Consider the following 14,897-nt stretch of genomic DNA (forward strand, 5'->3'; position numbering starts at 1 on the left):
GCAAAGGTCAGCTTGTCATGGAGACCGACAGCACTGCCATAGCGCGGCATGGCCAGGCTGGCAGCACGGGCCGGCAGCCGGAGGATTCCTGAAGGTGATGGATGGCTTCTCCCCGGCTCCGCGCGCCGGGAGCCACTCAACCATGGCGGCGCAGCAGGCGCTGACTCCAGTTCAATAAGCAAAAACAAAATGCAAATGCAAGCCCAAACGCCAGCTCCAGCTTGGCGAAAGGCAGCAGTAGAGATGCTGGTCTCAGGCCAGGGTAGTGCAGTGGGGCAGGAGAAGAGCGCAGTTGTGCGCTGCACTTTGGACACCTCCACTCCTCTGCCTGTGGAACTGCAACTACTAGAGGGTTCTGAAAGAAAGTTGGGGTTGTTCAGTCTAGAGAAGAGAAGCCTCCCAGGAGACCTTCTTGTGGCCTTCCAGTTACAAGAAAGCTGGGGAAGGACTTTTTAGAGTGTCAGGTAGTGATAGGACTGGGGGGAATGGATCCAAGCTAGAGGAGGGCAGGTTGAGATTAGACCTTAGGAAGGATGATGCTTTTGTAATGACTTGTTTTTACACTCTCTTACTTGACCTTGACATCAAAAACATATAATAAGAAAAGCTGTTGCACAGTAAAAAAAAAAAAAGAGAGATTAAATTCATTGAAAGCAGAAAGGGGAAATTTACTAGAGAGTCTCACAGTTCTTCAGAGACCACAAGGACCTGCAAAACACTGACTGCTGAACCTTGCTCCCAGTGCTGCTCCAAGGCTCTGGAATGACTTTTCAATTTTTAGCATTTTCCTTTTTTAAAAAACATTTTCCATTTATTATGCTTGTCTTTCTAAAAAAAAATTTAGGGGGTTGTGGGGTTTGTTTATTTGTTCGGGGGGTTTAATTTAATTTTTGTTTTGTTTTGTTCTGTTCTGGTTTGGTTTGGGGGGCTTGGGTTTTTTGGTTTGGGGTTTTGATTTTTTTTTTTTATTTCAATTTTCTCTGTCATTTTGGGAAGCCACCTCAGTGCTTGAATTTGTTTTCTCTGTAATAATCAACACTTTTCTTTTTCAGGCTATCGTAGCCATGGCTTTCTGTCTTTTAAACATCAAATGGTTAAAGAAATCTATCTAACAAAATACCTTGGAGTTAAACTTTGTAATTTCCCCCCCTCCCCCTTTTTGTCTGTTTTCTAGGTTGCTGGTGCAGATGCTCTGGAGTTAAATTTATCATGTCCTCATGGTATGGGGGAGAGAGGCATGGGCCTGGCCTGTGGGCAGGTAGGGCTGTAACTCCAGTCTCTTTTATGTCTGTTCAGGAATCCTGCCCTACCACAGACAGTTACACCTCGGGGGGGAAGACACAAGTAGCAGATTACTAGCTGGAGTTTTTTAGGTCGAATGTGTTTAAATATTTAGTGCTGTGAGGGGGAAAAAAAAGGAAAGAAAAAAAAAATACCCAAACCACAGAAGCAGAAAATCTACAAAATGCTTAGTTTTGCTGAGAACAAAAGCACATTATGTCTTTCACAAGCATCAAGAGGAAGACAAATCATTCATGAAAACAACTTGAAGAGAATATGTTGTGTTCCAGATCAGTGCCCTGTAGATACCTTTTAGATCGCAACCTGGTGACTACTGCACATATTAATAATGATTTTGGAGGATGTGAGTTATTCAGACATTGAATTCCACCATTTGTAGCCTGTGAACTGTTTTAGAGTCGTGGAATATGGCACATATTCTGGGAGTGCCACCTACAGTTAACATCTTCTCTTATAAACAGCCATCTCTACCATGTAGCAATCTGATGCAGAGTTTGTCAGTACATCCCATGGCTTCAGCTAGGAGAATTGATTGCCTGTGAAAAGAACAGGAACATGCACAAAAGCAAATTCTCATACTAATACCCTTCTGAAGTTTTTGGATTTGGAAGCTGGAAGTGTCTGAAAAAAAATCTTTGTTCACAGTCTACCAGGAGAGACTTTTCCAGAGTTTGACAAATCCAAGTTTCAGAAGTTGGGAGCTTGGTTAATTTCCCATCTTACTGTGTTTGGGGAGAGAGGGAAAAGAAAAGGAAGAAGATACAGAGTGGGAATCATTACTACATGCCCTAAAATTGACACAAATTTTTCAGTTGATCCCCTTGGAAAGACTTGGTAGGCATCTTCACTCTTCCTCACTTCCTCAGCTAAACACAAAACTTCCAGGAGCTGAGGAGTGGTTTCCTAAGTAAACCATTGACCTTCCAGGACTTTTAGCAGAGAGGCCACAGGAGCTGTAATTCTTTCAGTGCATCTGTGGACACACTTCAGGTGAACCTATATTATAGCAATACTGTCAGGCCCAGTGAATGAAATTAGATCAATCTGTTCTGTGGTACAGATGATTATTTTCAATGAAAGTAATATGAATGTTTTTTCGTGGCTAGTGGTCATTTACTGAATGTATTAGAAATGGGTGAAAATTACAAAAAGCCCTCTAGGACCAGAATTGCATCAAGGGACACTCACTCTACAGCTACCTGAAGGGAAGTTGTAGTAAGGTGGGGGTCAAGTTCTGCTCCCAGGCAACTTGTGCCAAGAGGAGAGGGCATGGCCTGAAGCTGTGCCAGGGGAGGGTGATGTTGGATGTTAGGAAGCACTTCTTGATGAAAAGAAGAATTAGAGACTTGAATAGACTGCCCAGGGAGGTGGTGGAGTTGCTGTCCCTGGAGGTGTTTAAGGCAAGCTTGGATGTGGCACTCAGTGCCATGGTCTGGTCTATGTGGTGGTCTTAGGTCGTAGCTGGACTGGATGCTCTCAGAGGTCTGTTCCAGCCTCAATAATTCTGTGATTCTGTGACCACACTAGTAAAATTTTCTTCCCATGGATTGCTTTTGAAAGCAAAGAGCTAGAGTAGCTGTTTTTATAAGCAATTCCTACCACTGTCTTTGCAGAACATAACTCAGTAGTTTGAATTGTCCCTGCCTGAGATGGCAGCATGCTGTAGAATGGTGCATTTGAGTCAAGAAGAGTCCTCAAGGTTTCACACAGAAGCTGAACAGGCTGCTTGCAAGCATGCTTCCTCCCCCTTCTCCCTTTTTTTTAGGCATATATTATTTGCAGCTTCCACTGATTGGAATAATATATGCATGTGAAGTTGCTTAGATGTGTAGTCAGTAGGGAGCTGTCTGGCTACATGAGTTTTTACATATCTTTCAGCTATTGTGAAATCAGAGAACCAAACGCAAAGTCTGAGCACTCAGGGCTATCGTGTGGATTTGTGCCTCTCCTTGGAGGACATCAGATCCATAAAGCCAGAAAAAGATTACATTATATATACATGTATGTTTGTATAATAGTGACATTTCTCTTTTCCCCATACAATATGGATATTCTGATGAATGTTCAATACATACTGGTCTTGCTTAAATGTATCCTTGTGTTTTCCTAACTGTCACACCAAAATGAGAACTCAGAGAAGTCCCTACTTCATTAGACAAAAAAAATGCATCAAACAAACTATCCCTAGAATGTCAGATCCCAAAGCCCTTCCTCAGAGTTGTCTAGCATTAAATTATAGTGTCTTTAAAAGTAGATTGCCAAAGAAAAAGATGAGGTAAACTGGATAAAAAAATTATTCCTGGGATTTATCAAGAGCCCTCCAGGGCACTTGCTCATGTGGTGGCCCCTGGAGAAACCATCACAAGACAGCACCACAGAATCACAAAATGGTCTGGGTTGGAAGGGACTTCCAAAACTCATCCTGTCTAAGCCTCTCTGCACTCAGCAGGAACATCCTCAACTAGATCAGGTTGCCCAGAGCCCTGTCCAGCCTCACCCTAAATATCTCTAGGGATGGGGCCACAACCACCTTCTTGGGCAACCTGTTCCATGTTTATGAAAACTAAATCAATAAATAAAATCATGCTATGCTCTGTTTGAATATCCAAGATAATTTGCATACCCCAGAAATAACTAGTAATTTCTTCAAAGTCCAAACAAATTTGGAATAATGAGAAATGTTTTAGCTTGACCACCTATGCAAAGAGAGAATCACAGAATGGTCTGGGTTGGAAGGATACTCCAAAGCTCAACCAGTCCAACCTCCTCTGCACTCAGCAGGGGCATCCTCAGCTGGTGTGCCAGCCTACCGGGTGTGAGGCTCTCCTTGACCTCTCTTAGGCTGGATGTTAGAAAGAAGTTCTTCACAGTAAGAGTGATTGGCTGTTGGAACGAGCTGCTTAGGAAGGTAGTGGAGTCACTATCCCTGGAGGTGTTTAAAAGGAGACTGGATGAGGCACTTAGTGCCAGAGTTTAGTTAATTGGAAGGGTTAGGTGATAGGTTGGACTCGATGCTCTCAAAGGTCTTTTCCAACCTAGTTAACTCTGTGATTCTGTGAACTAGATCAGGTTGCCCACAGCCCTGTCCAGCCTCACCTTGACTATCTCCAGGAATGGGTCCCGACCACCTCCCCAGGTTCCACTGTTCAACTACCTTCCTGGTGCAGAACCTGTTCTTAACATCCAAAGAGAGGAAAGTAATCATGTTTCTTTCCCAAGGACTGCAGTCAAATAGGTCATTTATAGGTGATGGTGGTGGTAGGAGGACAGGACTCATAAAAAACCCACCACTCAATATCTAGAAGTCAAAGCATGAGACACTGAGAGACAGAGCAGCTTTTCTGCTTGTACTGTTGAAGCAGGTTATCTTAAATGCTTTTGATAACATAATCCGGGTCTTCACAGGAAAATGGTTTGGAGAATTAGGTTCCTGTTGATGCTTAAGCACAATAAATCCTCAGGAAACTACAGAAATTGCAGACATGAAAAAGAATGTCAGGAAAAACGTGTGTGTAGTTTTGCTGTTTATGATGTCTGAAATGTTTTGCCCCCCCCCTCCTTTTTTTTTTTTTTTGTTTTAAAAAGAAATCAACAATAAACAATACAAAAACAAACACGAAAAAAAAGGGGAAAGAAAATGTTGACTGCAGTATCTACTACTTCTCATTTCAATTCTCATGGTCTGCCTAAGGGGAAGTGTAGAAATCTGGGCAGGTCAGATTTATTTTCATTCTATTCTGTTTTGTTATCTGTTCTCAAACGCTTCCACCACCATTTCATGCCGACTGCAGATTTTTTTAAACTCCAAATATATTCAAATTCTGTACATCAAGAATTGGTCCTAAGCAAGGCTGCTGGGTTTATACTGAATCACAGGTCTCAGTTTTTATTTGATTTTAATTCCAAGTCATTAGCGCAGACACACTGGCGCCCGAACAGTGTAGCTAGCCAGAGGGTAATGTTAAGAGGCATCTTGTATTGCTGCCAATAAGTTACTTAAAGCTGGTTCTGTGTAAAATGTCAATTATATTTACTAATGCTGAATAATGATAATAAAATTAAGGTTTGTATTCTTTCATAACAATCTGCTGCTGCATGAAAGTTGTATGTTATTAAAAATTGCCATGGAATTTCCATCATTAGGGTTAACAGCAGCAATGCCTGGATCACAGAATTCACTTTACATCAGGTAATGGGAGTATACAAAGCCTCTGACAGGAAACATAAAGACAATGTGATGAGGAACAAATTAGTGCAAAGTTACAGCATTGGTTCCCTTCTAGAGTTCATTACTGTAGTAATTAGCATAAAATTATTAAAATAGTAAATTGCAGAATCATGGAATTGTCAGGGTTGGAAGAGACCTAAAGGATCATCCAGTTCTAAGCCTCTGCCATGGGCTGGGACACCTCACACTAGATCAGGTTGCCCACAGCCACATCCAGCCTGGCCTTAAAAACATCCAGGGACGAGGCTTCCACCACCTCCCTGGGCAACCTGTGCCAGCGTCTCACTGCCCTCATGCTGAAGAACTTTTTTCCTAACATCTAATTTCAATCTGCCCTCCTCTATCTTGGGTCCATTCTTCCCAGTCTTATCACTACCTGACATCCTAAAAAGTCCTTCCCCAGCCTCGTTGTAGCCCCCTTCAGATATTGGATAGAATGGGCTGCCCAGGGAGGAGGTGGAGTCACTGTCCCTGGAGGTGTTTAAAAGGAGACTGGATAAGACACTTACTGCCAGGGTTTAGTTAATTAGAAGGTGTTAGGTAATAGGTTGGACACAATGGTCTTAGAGGTCTTTTCCAACCTGGTTAATTCTGTGATTCTGTGAAGAGCAGCCTATAGGTGCCTGAAAGGTGCTTGAACAGTATCTGAAGAGATGGAAATGTGATTCTTCATTGTATCTGATGATACAGCAAGAGGCAATGGCCACAAACTGCAGGCTGAACTTGTCAAGTTTGACATCACAAAAATAAATCAGAAAGAAGGTGATGTAACTCAGGAAGAGGTTGTCTAGTAGGCCTGGGTACTCTGCATCTCTGGAGTTCTCTGGGCTCAGGCGGGCAAAGTTACGGTCAGCTGGCATTGCCACTTGTCCCACTCAGAGCAGGAATTTTGAGTAGCTGCCTTCCAGAATTCACTTCAGACCCAGCATTTCTGTAGTTCTGTGGATTCACCCTGCTCAGTTTCCAGAATGGTAGAGGTTAGAAGTGACCTCTGGAGATCATGTCTAACCTTCCTGCCAAGGCAGGTTTACCTAGAGAAGGTCACACAGAAACACATCCAGGAAGGCTTTGAATGTCTCCAGACATGGAGACTCCACCCCCTCCCTGGGCAATCTGCTCCAGTGCTCTGTCCACTTTAAATTAGAGAAGTTCCTCTGCAAGTTCAGATGGATCTTCTTATGTTCAATTTTGTAATTCCTGTCCAAAGGTGCTGCATTGTTTGTATCAGGGACAGGAAGGGAGTAGTGAGAAAAAAGGTGCTCCCTCCCTGGACGTGTTCACAGCCAGGTTGGATGAGGCCTTGAGCAACCTGTTCTAGTGGGAGGCATCCCTGCCTATGGTGGGGTGTTGGAACTAGATGATCTATGAGGTCCCTTCCAACCTAAATCTTTCTAAAAGGAAGCTCAAGGACTCATCTGTTCACTTGGGCTGAGTTGATCTGTTACAAGAAGTATATGAGCTCAATTCCCAGAATACAGAGAGGCTGTTTCTACCCTTAAAAAAAAATACCGAATCAGGTTAAGCACAAGAACAGAGATTTCTTTGTTTTATACTATAAGCAAGTATTTTACAAGTTGTAACAGATTGGCTTATAAATATTTGTAATTCATTACTCATATCTTCTATATATCTAATATATTCACACATATATGTATATGTATATGTATAAAGAAAATCTTTGCCTATTTCAGCATCTAAACTATAGGTTTGAGGGATTGTTGGCTTATTTTAGTTTATATTGGAGGAGGCTTCTCTTGTGAGCACTGAAATCCAGATCCTAGTGGTTTAACTGTTAGATCATCTGTAAAATGTACTTGCTTTTGTGTTTCTTTTTATACCTTTATCTTCATTTCACTTAAACTGTACTTGCCACAGCCTCTGCTGTGTTCATGTTTATTGACTGCAATTAGGAAGCAAGTTTTGTAACAGCCCACATTGCCAGAGCCAGAAGAAGACAAATCTGTCAGAAAGAAAAGCCAAACCCCAAGCCATGGTTACTCTGCAAAGATGAGAACTGACTGCCTGGCACAATTAGATTTGCTCTGCTGTACCTAGGCAATAGGAAAGATGAGCCTGCTTTTTAATTGAAGTGCACAGCATAGCACACTAATTCGCTGTTGCTCTGCCAGCAAGGAGCTTGAAGTATGTGAAATAAATGATGCCCCAAACAGAATTTTATTATATCTGTGTTCATGTGACATCCTACTACCAGCCTACAATAACGTGCTGGTTAAGTGTAATTCATTGTGTCCTGCAGGCAGTATTAGTTCTCTCTCTTCTCTTCCGTATCAGTTATTGGAGCAAATTAATGCAAAGTGCATGGGGGTGGTGTTGCACTGTGCTTGATAGCTCAAGAGGGAACAGTTCCACCCCAAATCCAGGCTAAATCAATATAATCAAAAAGGGGGGTTGGTGGACAGAATTTCAAGACTTCTGTGTCTTCTTGTTCTGTTGCTTTGGCCACTTCCTTCCCTTTTGGCTGGCAGTAAGGGATCTTTCTATGGCAAGCATAACACCAATGCAGAATCTTTCTCCTAGGCTGAAGAGTAGGAGTTGTAAGTCTGTTGTAGATAGATGTGGAGATGCTGGAGTGGGTCCAGAGAAGGGCAACGAAGCTGGGGAAAAGCTTGGAGAATAAACCTGATGAGGAGTGACTGAGGGCGCTGGGAATGGTTAGTGTGAAACAGAGGAAGATGAGGGCAGACCTCATTGCTGTCTACAATTACCTGAAGGGACATTGTGGAGAGGCTGCTGCTGGTCTCTTCTCACAGGTAATTGGAGACAGAACAAGAGGGAATTGCCTCAAGCTGAGGCTGGAGAGGTTTAGATTGGACATTAGGAAAAGGTTTTTCATTGAGAGAGTGACCAGGCAGTAGAATGAACTGTCCAGGGAGGTGGTGGTGTCATTTGAGGTGCTTGGGGAAATGGTTTAAGGTGAATCTTGTTATTGGTTGGACTTGGTGATCCTGAGGGGCTTTGTCAACCTGAATGTTTCTGTAATTCTGTGATCTTAAGAAGACAGGTCCTAGCTGATCTTTGTGTCTGTCAGTGCCCCCTGTTGCTCTGAGGCATGTTTCAACCCAATGAATTCTTTTGGTCATGCTTCTCAAGTGTTGAAACTATTTCAAAGCTACTGAATTTCTCTAAGTTTCCTAAAACTAAGCATCTGGGTAGAGGCAAGAAATTGTCTTCCACCCAGGCTGAGGCATTTGAACAGCAGGTTTGACAGCCCAGCTGAAGGAAGTCTAAGGCAAATGCAGGATATTCAGTCACACTGTGCAGGCTGAGAAGCAAGCAAGGGTTCCTTGATTGGGGCAGTGGTGGTGTTGCTCTGTGTGTACACAGATACACTGCAGTGGGTATTGTTTTGCTGGGATGGTGCTTGGATTTGCAGGGAGAAAGGATACTGCTCGTTGTTTCCTCCAGCTCCTACAAACACAGATCTAAGCTTTTCATAAGCCAGGAGATGTGTTTTGTTGACTTACATTCCTGGCTCCCACACTGATGGTGGCTACATGTCATCAGTTCTGCTGTTTTAATGGAAGAGATCCAGACAAATGCAAAGAAACCTCTGGTTTGCTGTTTATCTTTTCCATTTCTTTCCACTCCATCCTTCTTTAAAAACCTCATAAGGTAAACCCTTTGCTGAGCTTTTATGAGACATTTCACTGGAAATCTGAACAGAAAAGCTTGCTGACTTCTGTGCTAACTGCTGAGTTGGCAATACCACTCACTTTCCTCCAGTACCTGATGATTCATTTCCTTTTCTTCTCACAGAATCACAGAATTGTCAGGGCTGTAAGGGACTTCTAGGATCATCCAGTTCCGTCCCCTTTGCCATGGCCAGGAGCCACATCCAGCCTGGGCTTAAAAAACTCCAGGGATGAGGCTTCCACTACTTCCCTGGGCAACTTGTGCCAGTGTCTCACCACCCTCATGGAAAAGAACTTCTTCCTAACATCCAATCTGAATCTGCCCTCCTCTAGCTTGGATCCATTCCCCTCAGTCCTATCATTACCTGACACCCTAGAAAGTCCCTCTCCAACTTTCTTGTAGCCTCCTTCAGATACTGGAAAGCCATAAAAAGGTCTCCTGAGAGCTTTCTCTCCAGACTGAACACCCCAACTCTTCCAGCCTGTCCCCATAGGAGAGTTGCTCCAGCCCTCTGATCATCTTCATGTCCCTGCTCTGGACATGTTGCAGCACCTTCAGATTTTTCCTATCACAAGGGCTCCAGAACTGCTCCAAGTGGGGTCTCATCAGAGCGGTGTAGAGGAGCAGAATCCCCTCCCTTGCCCTGTTGCCTACACTGCTCCTGATGCAGATCCAGGCTCTGGTTTGCTGTCTGGGCTGCAGGTATCCACTGGTGGTTCATGTTGAACTTCTCATCCGCCAGCACCTTCAAGTCCTCTTCTTCATTGCTGCTTTCAAGCCAGTCCCTGCCTAGCCTATATTGGTGCCCGAGATTGCCCTGACCCAGATACAGGACCTTGCACTTGGTCGAGTTGAACCTCAGGCCCAGCTCTGCAGCCTGTCTTGCCACCTCTGGATGGATCCCTTCCCTCCAACTGTCATCTACACCACACAGCTTGGTGTTATCAGCAAACTTGCTGAGGGTGCCTCAATGCCTCTGCCCATGTCACTGATGACGATGTCAAACAAGGCCAGTCCTAGCACTGATCCCCTTGCAGGATTTAGGTGTCATTAAATGTTGTAACTTCAATGTTTTTTTTCCGTGTTTTTTGTTCCATATACCCTTTATGTGATTATATATTCTATTTTATTGGAACTTGTGAAGAGAGACAACACTCAACAATGAGGTGTGACAGTTAATTGGTGTTTTGTCTTAAGAATTCTTTTTGTTGTAGGCTGAAACAAAAATAATTGAGATGCATAATAAATTCATCATCAGGACACTATTCTTTGATTTTTCTATTGCTGTTTGACAACCTTTAATCCATTGTTACTGCTTTGAAGGATTTTTAATTGAATTATTCAAAAGATAAAATGGAAAACAAAAAGCTATTATAAATTTGGTAGCAACATTAACAGTGCTACCCTTGTACTCAAACCTTTTTGTGAGACAGGGTATGGCTGGTGATAAGGTTTAAATACTGTTTGTAAGTGGTAGAGTTGTTTGGTATTGGCTTTTTTAATTCTCTATAGAATGGATCTTCTTAGAATATGTAAAAGTGGCTCTGTTTCTTTGCCATCCATGAAGATCCAAAAGCAAATTGGGGACTAAATTATTTTCAGTCTCACTGTCACAAAAGCTTTTCAGCTGGCATTCACATTATGAATTCAGCAAGGTCAATTTGGCCAAAATATCAATGACCTGCTGCTGTTGAAGAAAGAAACAAAAAGATTTGGATTGTTCTAGTCACATTTGAGCAGCCTAAGTCTGATTATCTAGTGAGATAATCTAGATTATCTAGAAAGAAAGAAACCTGTCCAGAGACTGGCCACAAGGATGATCAGAGGGCTGGAACACCTATCCTATGAGGACAGGTTATTCAATCTGGAGAAGAGAAGGCTCCCAGGAGACATTCTTGTGGCCTTCCAGTACCTGAAGGGGGCCACAAGAAAGCTGGGGAGGGACTTTTGAGGGTGTCAGGTAGTGACAGGACTGGAGGGAATGGATCCAAGATAGAGGAGGGCAGATTCAGATTAGATGTTAGGAAGAAGTTCTTCAGCATGAGGGTGGTGAGACACTGGCACAGGTTGCCCAGGGAAGTAGTGGAAGCCTCATCCCTGGATGTTTTTAAAGCCAGACTGGATGTGGCTGTGGGCAACCTGATCTAGCATGAGGTATTCCTGCCCATAGCAGGGAAGCTGGAACTGGATGATCAGTCTGGTCCCTTCCAACCTTGAATCCTTCTCCTCTTCAGGCTGCAGAGCCCCAACTCTCTCAGTCTGTCCTCATAGCAGAGCTGCTGCAGCCCTCTTAGCATTGGCATGGACTCCTCTGGACTGGCTCCAACAGTTCCATGTCCTTCTTGTGTTGGGGGCCCCAGAACTGCACACAGTACTCCAGGTGGGGTCTCATAAGAGCAGAGTAAAGGGGCAGAATCCCCTCCCTTGCCCTGGTGACCATGCTTCTCCTGATGCAGCCCAGACCAGGCTGGATCTGGCTCTGGGCAGCCTGATCTAGTGTGAGGTGTCTCTGCCCATGATAGGGGGTTGGAACTGGTTGACTAGAAACAGCCAAAATAAAATATTTCATTCTGTCAGGCAAAAAAAAAGATGTTATTTATTAGTGAGCACAATACATATACCAATGCTAAATAAATCTTTTTAACAAGTTTATGAAATGTGAATGTGCAGCTTCACATTTCTGACTTGGAATGTTTAGGCCCAGTTGATACTGTAAAAAATAATTTGCTAATTGGAACTGACCTTCTGTACTTCACCTTTTCAGGTCAGCTATTATTAACCTTGATTCTGACAACCAAAGGAAGCAGTGGTAGTGTCTGGCTCCTTTAATATCACATTAAAATCAATAGCTGGGAGCAGCAATTGCTGCGCCCTATCTCAGTGAAACATAGAGAGCTTTCCCTGTCATATAACCATAACAATTAATTGAAAAACTTAATTATAACTAGAGAAGTAGAAAGTTTCCTAGCAGTGGTGTTCATTCTGATTGTTTAGATGAACATTTTAGATTTAAAAAAAAACAACAAACAAACCCAAAACAAACAAACCCAAAAACAACTCCCCACAAACACACAAACCAAAGTCAAATCAAATTTGGAATAATGAGAAAAAATGTTTTATCTTAGTTACTTATGCAAAGAGAGAATCTTAGAATCATTGAATGCTCTGGGTTGGAAGGGACCTCCAAAGCTCATCCAGTCCAACCCCCTCTGCACTCAGCAGTGACATCCTCCACTAGATCAGGTTGTCCACAGCCCTGTCCAATCTCACCTCCTTCTGTCCCTGCAGGCCTTTGCAAACAGTCTCTCTGCAGCCTTTTTGTAGCCCACTTCATGTACTGGCATGTTGTTATTTGGTCTCCCTGGAGCCTTCTCTTCTCCAGGCTGAACACCCCCAGCTCCCACAGCCTGACCTCATAGCAGAGCTGCTCCAACCCCCTGAGCATTTTCGTGGCCCTCCTCTGGACCCACTTTCATAATAAATTCAATTGCTTTTCTGTGATACTGAGGTGAAAGCAAAACACTGTTTTGTGTTGTGAAGAGCAAGTCATTGCAAAGCTGACTAAAACCAACCTCAAACCTTTCAAGTCTCAGTCATGCTTGATCCTGACATCCCTCAAGACTGTTATGTACTTTTGTCTACTTTCAGTCAACAATTTTCAGCTTGTTTGTGTCCTTGTCTTCACGTTGGTTATTTTTGCAGCCATTAGGTGCTGTATTATCAAGGATGGGGGGCAGGAGTGCCCTGCTCCTAATATGATGTCCAGAGTGGATATCCTTCACAGTGCTTTCATAAATGCATTCATGAGTTTGGATGCTGACCTATGTAAGGGATGAGGCATGTTAAAAAGCTTTGCTGTGGAACATTCAGTTTTGTTGGGGTTTTTGGTTCTTTGTTTGGGTTTTTCTTTGCTTTATTTGTTGTTCATTTTTGCTTTTTTTTTAACGTACTCTTAAGCACTGTTTGTTCAGCTCCACCTGTGCATGACAATAAAGACAAGCTGTACCAACTTACATGGAATAAAGAGAGGTGATCACAGACTGCTTGTCTTATCATAGGATCAGAGGATGTTAGGGGTTGGAGGGAACCTCTGGAGATCTTCCAGTCCAATCCCTGCCAGAGCAGAACCAGAAAATCCAGTGCAAGTTGTACAGGAACACATCCAGACAGGGCTGGAAAGGCTCCAGAGAAGGAGACTCCACAACCTCTCTGGGCAGCCTGTGCCAGTGCTTTGGGACCCTTACGGGCAACAAGTTCTTTCTCTTGTTGAGCTGGAACTTCCTGTGCTGCAGTTTCCATCCCTTGCCCCTTGTCCTATGCCAGGGCACAAGTGAACAGAGGCTGTCCCTGTCCCTTCCATCCTGACCCTCAGCCCTCCGCTATTTACAGATGTTGCTCAGATGCCCTCTCAGCCTTCTCCTCTGCAGACTAAGCAGCTCCAGGTCCCTCAGCCTCTCTTCATCAGGCAGTGCTGCAGTCCCTTTGGCATCCTTGTAGGCCTCCCTTGGACTCTCTCCAGCAGATCCCTGTTCCTCTGGAACTGGGGAGCCCAGAACTGGATGCAATATTCCAAGTGGGGCCTCTCTAAGGCCACAGTATGGCTTTAAGAGCATCAGTGTTGGTGTAAGTCTTCAAAGGTTCAAATTACAAAGCTGGAGAAGGGAGAAATAGTGATTGTGATTGCAAATGAGATTAAGAAAGTAGAGGGAGATTGGTACCCACTAAAATCAAGATGTGTTAACATTCTGATTGTCAAAACCTTTTGAGTCTATCAATTGCTATTTGGTTAAACACTGTTAAATTTAAAATTCCTTTATTCTATGTGCACCAATTTATTTCCTCTTGTCCTAGTTTTTCAGACTAGTCTAACTCTCAGAAGTCGGAGTCACACTCTCCTGTTGGCTTTTCTCAGTAACTGCTGTTATCTCTCTCAGTATAGACAGAGTCTCGGAGCTTTGACTTCTCAGCTCAGCCATGACGAAAGCCTGGACCTAATCCAGAGTCCCTTGATGTTATCCAGTGCATGTTGGTATCACTGAGGGAAAAGAAAAAAATAAAAAGGAGACTTCTCAATTAGGCTCCCCCAGGTGGAACCTGCAGTAACTGATGAGCAGCTGATCAGGTCATGACAACACACTTGCTGCTTTACCTTATAGCACTAAAATACTAGCATCCACAGGTGGAGTTAAGAGGGCAGAGAGGTTGTAGTTCTGATAAATTACCACAGGAGATATTTATTTTGTTTGGTTTTAGAGTTGAATCAATGATTTTTTTTTTTTTTACTTTGATGAAAACCTTTCTGAGTTGGGAGTCACTGCGCACTATAAATACAACCATTAAATTAGAATGCAACATATAAATGCAGTCTTTTCATGGCCTTCAAGGGGTGATGTTTTAGCCTGAGTGAAAGGGCTGCAACAAGAAGGAAATAATGCAGTCTGCAAAAGCTAATGGGCATATCTCAAGCTATGCTTCTCCATCTTAATCTGCAGTGCTTTGTAAGCAGCAATGTGCTTGTTTCCTTGGCAGTCCATGAGCTGTGCGTCTCTTACATTTACATGAGCAATGTGTCTCTTAAATTTACAAATGTTCCTGCTTTTGTTCAAATTCTAAAGAGGACACTTACTGTGTAAGAGTAACATACCTGTCTTAATTTAGCCGTTAGAGCAATTTATATTTTTTAAAGGAGCATTTTAGAATATGTGAGTAGGAA

At 43.1% G+C, this 14,897-nt stretch overlaps 1 protein-coding gene across 3 annotated transcripts in view; it reads left to right on the forward strand.

Moving 5' to 3' along the window:
- Positions 1 to 14,897, forward strand: part of DPYD (dihydropyrimidine dehydrogenase) — a 647,138-nt gene that overhangs the window by 442,267 nt on the left and 189,974 nt on the right. For all 3 annotated transcript variants that reach the window (XM_064147329.1, XM_064147330.1, XM_064147331.1), the window contains one exon: positions 1,175 to 1,258. In XM_064147329.1, the coding sequence (XP_064003399.1) occupies positions 1,175 to 1,258 (84 nt within the window). The remainder of the gene's footprint in view (positions 1 to 1,174; positions 1,259 to 14,897) is intronic.

This window comes from Pogoniulus pusillus, chromosome 8, assembly GCF_015220805.1.
Source record: "Pogoniulus pusillus isolate bPogPus1 chromosome 8, bPogPus1.pri, whole genome shotgun sequence".
NCBI classification, from domain to species: Eukaryota; Metazoa; Chordata; class Aves; order Piciformes; family Lybiidae; genus Pogoniulus; species Pogoniulus pusillus.